Source organism: Nanorana parkeri, unplaced genomic scaffold (assembly GCF_000935625.1).
Source record: "Nanorana parkeri isolate BGI_ZX_2015 unplaced genomic scaffold, ASM93562v1 scaffold113, whole genome shotgun sequence".
Lineage (NCBI taxonomy): Eukaryota > Metazoa > Chordata > Amphibia > Anura > Dicroglossidae > Nanorana > Nanorana parkeri.
This window is the reverse complement of record NW_017306381.1, coordinates 432,910-440,051: the sequence shown is the minus strand read 5'-3', so window position 1 is coordinate 440,051 and position 7,142 is coordinate 432,910. Positions and strand designations below refer to the sequence as shown.

At 44.9% G+C, this 7,142-nt stretch overlaps 1 protein-coding gene across 1 annotated transcript in view; it reads right to left on the bottom strand.

The window, feature by feature from the left end:
- CUNH10orf76 (chromosome unknown C10orf76 homolog) overlaps window positions 1–7,142 on the bottom strand; it is a 92,023-nt gene that overhangs the window by 57,937 nt on the left and 26,944 nt on the right. The window contains exons 16-19 of the mRNA XM_018553190.1: window positions 6,879–6,937; window positions 3,425–3,490; window positions 2,178–2,247; window positions 273–333 (exon numbers count right to left, since the gene is read on the bottom strand). Coding sequence (XP_018408692.1) covers window positions 273–333; window positions 2,178–2,247; window positions 3,425–3,490; window positions 6,879–6,937 — 256 coding nt within the window. The remainder of the gene's footprint in view (window positions 1–272; window positions 334–2,177; window positions 2,248–3,424; window positions 3,491–6,878; window positions 6,938–7,142) is intronic.

The window sequence follows — 7,142 nt, the reverse complement described above, 5'->3', positions numbered from 1 at the left end:
CCCCCCCCGAATATAGCAAGGTTATAATGCCATAGAGCACGTCAAAGTGGCAACGCTGGGAGAGCCCATGCAAGGTAAAGGAGCCGCCCCATAGGCACTGCACATAAGAAAGAGACAAAAAACAATGAAGTGGTAAGGTATGTTGCTACGTTTTTCTATGGAGGGTTTGATAACGCTTTCAGTGCCATCCCATCTTGACATGATATCCCCAAGTGCACCATTGTCCTTTTTAAAGCCTTCACAATATCTGACCATGTCTCATTGCAACTTACATATAGAGATCCATCGGAAACTCCTTCATCATGTGGGTTACTATGAATTCCACCATCAGATCTGAAAGAGAGCAGGGAATGAGTGTCTGACACCGATCACTGCCACCCTCCTCCTCCCCCCACATTCTTTAATAACTGCCATTAAAGCAGGTCACCGGCACCATCCGTAGCAGGGCACACTGGGGTGGGCTTACTATCCTGGCGGTAATACCTATGGTTCTCCGCTCTGATTTACTCGAATGAATGAAGACAAATCAAAAGGACAGGATTACAGCTCTAAATTCCGGGCTTTCATCAGTGTGGAAAAGGATAGGGGATTACCATGGCAACGGAAGCTGCTAAAAATAATCATAAGAGGACCGGGGCTGCCTGTGTTTCTCTGAATGACGAGCTCATTACAGATAAGCCCTACAAGGCGAACCTAAAGAGATTCTCCACCTTTCTGCCCTAGAACATGAAAAGGCTACAGATGCTTCCTACTTGCTCATGCACTGCTTTAGATCTCTATCGTATTTTGCAACGACCTCAGCCTTTTATCATTGTAATTACCTATAAGATCCGGTATCTACATTTTGTTTCTGAAGCTGCCTGAAAAATCTTAAGACTGCCGTGCTTCTGCCTAAGAGCAGTGAGCTGCAATGTGAACAGAGAACGCTCACCCAAGCCAGCCAGTTGTGGTTAATGGGCAATGTTCTTAAATTTTTAGGGCCTACCTCAACTCAATAGGCATCCCAACACCAACTCAATAGGCATCCCAACACCAAGTATTCTATGCAGATAAAAGTGGTGGGTTGGGATGGTTGTTTTCTCCTGAGATAAGCTGGCAGCCGAGTGCTTCTCCCTCCACTGGCCAAATATGCACGTTTGACCAGTGTGATTGCAAGATGTTCATTTGTAAGACATACCAGGCCATCTGAAATCTCTAGGCCAACACATCTAAGGTCTACAAGCCACTGTAAGTTTGTACCCCACTATCTGAAGTCTATGGGCCACCAAACGAGGTCTGTAGGCCACCATCTGAGATCTGTAGACCAATGTAGGATTATATGCCACCATCTGTTCTGTAGACCACAGTAGGAGGATAATATGCCACCATCTGAAGTCTGTAGACCACTGTAGGATAATATACCACCATCTGAGGTCTGCACACCACTGTAGGAGGATAATATGCCACCATCTGAGGTCTGTAGATCACTGTAGGATTATAATGCCACCATCTGAGGTCTGTAGACCACTGTAGGATTATATGCCACCATCTGAGGTCTGGAGACCACTGTAGAATGATAATATTCCACCATCTGAGGTCTGTAGACCACTGTAGGATGATAATATGCCACCATCTGAGGTCTGTAGACCACTGTAGGATGATAATATGCCACCATCTGAGGTCTGTAGACCACTGCAGGATTGATATGCCACCATCTGAGGTCTGTAGACCACTGTGGAATTGTACACCAATAGGCCTGTGGCTTTGCTCTGCATGAGGAAAGTACAGGTTTGCTTTTGAGCAATAAACATCTCAGATGTTTCTCTACTCTACTAAAGTTGCATTTTTGCTTTTATTTCTGTCTCCATTGGAAAGATTTCCCATTACTTCCTGTCTCACTGAGCCCTTGTGATTGGGACAGGAAATCAAGAAAAATCAGGAGACGTGAGACTACCCTCCCTGCACATCCAGCAACCCACTGAGAAAGATTTGTGCTGGGAAATGTATGCAACCAACACGTCATTCAGCCTAACAGTGTCTACCTAATTTTTAAAGCCGCCTGTCATTGGAATGAACTCATATCTGGACTATTATATCACGATGAGACGCTTCAGGTCTACACATTTACCCTTTCATACATTTAGAGAAAGAAACTGACAACATGCAATAAAAGAATATGATATATTGGTGTAACTCACCCAGCAGAGTACACACCAACGGTCTGCTCGGTACATTCTTGTCGGCTGGCTTTTTCCGATGCCTCATTGGCTGCAAAGATTTAGATCACAGATAGTAAGATAATGCAAATAAGCAGATGTTTCCCTTCTTTACTATCATCCCTAGACCAAAACTGGCAGTTAACCCTTGCAATGCAGGGGTAGCCCCATTGGTTTTATTATACCCGGAGTTCTTCTTTAAACACTTATCAAAAAAATTAAACTGGACCCAGAATAGAGCATGTTGCTCTGCTGCAGACATAGGCAACCATCCTTTGAATCAATCTCTGAGTATAGACTGAATCACCCAGGAGCTATATTCTGATATAGGAGGATTAATGGCCCCCAAACATGTTGGCTGCCACTATTGTCCTGGTTATTGTTAGAAGAACAAATGAAAAACTTTTTGGGCTCTTAGAACCTCTGTATGGCACCGTTGGTTTATATACACATAAGCTTCTTTTCAAGTCAGGTGACCCCCAACCTTCCTGCTTTGTGGAGAGCCGCTGAACACAAGCCATGTGGCTTCATTAAAAGCCCTTATTCCCATCATGTTGGGGATCCGTAGCCAGCTCCTCACTTCCACTTTCCCCTAAAGTTCTCAAAACCTATGGGCAGCTTTAATTTTATCCATGATAAATGGCTAGCATGCATCTAAAGGGTGGAGGCTGCAGACAATGTTGCCAACCTCTTTATGTGGCAGTAGGACCTCTAGACTTAGCCCTTGGTACAGTAACAAACATTCCCCTTCAACACAGAACCAGATCAGCGTTTGGCGGCAGGAGCAGCCAGATATTTAAGTATGTACAGTCTTCCATTACAGGTATGACTTGCTTAAATAACTTTCCTATAGCGACAGGGTTGCTTTGGAGTATTTGTATATTTTTACCATGCACTACAAAAACAAGGCCTCAGTGACCTCTGTAGCTGCAGGCATTGTGGAGAAATTAAATCTTCAAACTTCACAACAGAGGCACTGAAATCACACTCCTGTGCTGGGACAGGTCTAGTTTGGCACTTTAAAATCCCTACTGATTAGCCAGGGAATTACAAGAAATGTATACTCACTGTCCACATATACCACTTGTTATAAAGGGTTTCGAAAACTTCACAGGGTATAGAAACATTACAGATATTTGTCTTTTGGAGGGCCCGATGTTTGTCTGTTCATAACTGACAAATATTTATTGCTAGTGTACGTGTACAGATTCGACAGAGATCGCACTAACCATTCTGTGGAGGTTCACGCGGAAGTTCATGTTGTCGTCGTGCAGAAAGGCATTGACATATTGGTCCTGTGCAGACACATGAGAAGTAAAAACCATTAACTGCAGTTACTGCAATCCACATCAACAACAATATGCGGGAACATTTCGTATCCTCTGAGGGAACGCAAAGAATCAACTGCAAACCACAGCTAATGGGGAGGAGAAGAGGACATGGCTGCTCTACAGAAATGAACAAGGTGTTCCTTTACCAGTATACTTGTAAGGTCTGCTGCTGAAATAAAGATTAAAGAACTATGGGGTTAGGGCTTTTCCCCATAGTTCTCCTTAGGGTAACAGGAGGACACAAACTAGCGTCCTCCCGTCACCCTAGGCTCAGTATACCGCAAGCTACAGCTAGCGGGATACTGAGACGCCGCAGCTGAAGCGGATCCCGACAATTATGTCTGGATCCGCCCAGCTGCGTGAGTGACAGCTGGCTCTGCCTATCTAGAGGCAGAGCCAGCCGTGCCCGGCCCCTCCCCCGTCCGTTCCGCGAGTGAGCGCTGGCGGATTGGAGCGGGGAGGGGGGAATCCAGCCCCTATCCTGTCACGGAAGAGAGCCGTGACAGGATCGAGAAGTGAGCGAATGCCGGTATGTGTTCGCTCACCTCCCGATCTACTGAGCCGACCTGTGACAGTCTCATTGTCACAGGTCGGCTAGAACTATGAGGTGAGTGAAAAGCACTCACCTCATAGTTCTCCTTTAAGCATTTTAAAGGTAAGGAAAAAAAATAAACTTTTTTTCCCTGACTGTATTACGTACAAAAGATTTGTTGAGGGAAAGATCCTCTGTTCACACTTCACTTTAAAATTTATTGTAAATAAAACACGCTCCTGCCTGAAAAGATTGACAGCAGCGTCTAAAAAAAAAAACAACAAAAAAACAAACAAAAAAAAAAAAACAGGGCGAAAATCAATACAAGAAGCCACGATTGATGTCATGCGCTTTCCCGGATCGCAGCGGTCACCATGACTTATGAATGTGAGGGCAGACACCTTAGCTGTGACATTGTGCTGGGATGGTACAGCTTATTAAAGCACGATATACCCGTATGGAGGAATCAAAGCTGTGTATGTGTCATAAGGGGCTGTAGTCACTGTGATATGGCCGGAAAGGAACTGATATGAGAAAAGTAAAAATCGCAGGAGCCGCTATAAATCGGCTATATTAGTATATCGGAATATAGATACAGTACATGAAATACACTTTTGGATGAAAAGCTTCGAGCTTAAAGGTGACGGCACTTTGTTGGAAGTGTCAGCACCCATGTGCATATAGGAACAGCTTATGTGGCCGCTGACAATTCATATACTATTTATTCCAGTGTTCTCAGCCATTTGAGTTGTTTGTTTTTTTTACTACATGTTTTTATATAAGAATTGTTTGCTACACTATAGAAGATTTCTCTGCTCTTTTTTAATGAGCCATATTGCCCTGCACTGGTCCGTGGATTACTTTTTATTACATGCTCGGGCATTTGTGATACATTACTGGCGCCGTGGATGCTGTCGGAAGCTGTGTGTCAGGGTACCATGCACAGGCGTCCTCACACCTCATGCAGGTACCCACGCAGGATGACCAAATTAATATGCCCACACAGGATAGGGTTCTATGCACACAGTTTATTGGTTCCACATCAACAAAACTACAAACCCAACAAAGAGGGGCAACAGGCCTGCAGATGTACAGCAGGCCTCGGGATACCAGAAGAGTGGTCAGGTACAAGCCGAGTCGTTAACAGGAGGGCTGCGCGGTACAGGAACAGGATTCAACGGAGAGTGGTCGGGTAACAAGCCGGGTCGGTGACAGGTTTTCAGATAGGAAGCAAGGTTCAGGAAGCAGGGTTTCAGGTTTATGGGAATCAGTCAAGTGCAGGCGACACAAATACTGAGCCAGCTTCCGGACTGCAGGTAGGGCCTAAATACCCTCCCAGGAAGCACCAGGTGATGGGATGATCAGTCACAGCTGGGGCACACCCGCAGGTGAGTACTGGAGCTGCAGGTTCCTTACAGTCCCTGGCTGCTGGAGACACCCGCAGGCGAGCACAGGAACTGCAGGACATGGCTCCAGCACCACCTGGGGGTGCTCTGGATCCTGACACTGTGGGATGAAATTGTAAAGGCTGTATGTCACCTTTATTAGAGATACAGACATGTGCACAATTATAAGTAGCTCATAGTTGAAACCATCTCATTGCTGCGGCAGGTTCATTTAGGTATGTCACCATATCAGATCTAACAAAGCGGATTATAGTAAGACCTCCTGCATGGTATGCCGCCAGATTGGATCCTACAAAAGTGCGTTTAAAGGCAAACTATGAGGTGAGTGAAAATCACTCAACCTCATAGTTCGAGCCGACGTGTGACAATGAAACTGTCACACGTCGGCTCAATAGATCGGGAAGTGAGGGAACACATACCGTCGCTCGCTCACTCACTTCTCGATCCTGTCCCTGCAGAGAGCCGCGACAGTCATTCACGGCTCCCTGAAGCGATCCCCCCCCCTCCCCTGTCCGATCCTCCAGCGCTGACTGGTGGAACGGATGGGGGAGGGGGCGGGTACAGCTGGCTGTGTTTAGATCTGCGAAGGGGAAGGGTGGGTTCGTTTAGCTCAGCTGACAGGGGCAAAAATAATAAATGCACAGTGCCTAAAAGTGCAACTATTTTTTAACCTCCACTTTGCAAAGACAAAAGAGGCCCATGCGAGTATTTTCTACTCGAGCGATTGTCCTTTATTGTACACAGAGAAAATCTGTCTTCTTTGCAAAGCAGCTGAACGTTGAAGAGAGCAGCAAAATTACACTGGCATTAAAATGCACGGCGTGAAATAAAACGCTTATAAATTCTGGATATGTGATGCTTTATTGGCTCTGTGCCACCCACTATTTAGTAGAATTTACAAGAGACATTGCTTTTTGTGTCCAATCTTAAAGACTAATTAACTTTGACGCATTGCCTTGTTCCATTGGCTCGCTCCAACTCATTAGCTTTTAGATTCCGGAATTTCATTTTGTGCTTTCATAAGCAAATGTATTTTTAGCTGCTCTCAACCAGCCAACTCCTTAAGATACTTTCTGCAAAACATTGCACCTTCGCTATCTGGAAATATTAATGATGTATGATGTGGATAAAGGGGAATTTCAGCGCATACTACATTGTTTACAGACAGCACAGACCATTAACAAATTACGACTTTATTATGAATAGGTGTAAAGAGGCCTAAGATGAACCAGGGATCTGTTTGTTATTGTTATTTGCAGTGTGGTGCCCAGCCTAAGCAGTGGTACCAAAGCTGGAAAAAAAATGCAAGATATAATCAGCTCACGTGCGTCCAAACTGACCGAAAACAGAAAGAAAAAAAGCTGCAACAATAATTGTACATGATCCTGATGTGAGTAAAGAAACCGTGACCCACCTCAGCTATACAAGTAAGGATGATGAGGCAAAGCTTCCCGCTGTTCAGCCGATGTTCATCTACAAGAAAGGAATAAAAGTTAGTAATATATCGTCGGAATGGAGGCAAAAAGAGTCTAATACGTGAAAGGAGCGTTAGAAGCAACAAGGCGGGAAATTTCACAAACCAAGGCCATCTCCATGACTAAGATGGAACTATGGCTAAAACTTCTTTTTAGTTGTATCGGCATCGGCATTGATGGAGGAGCTTAGAGACCAACAAAGA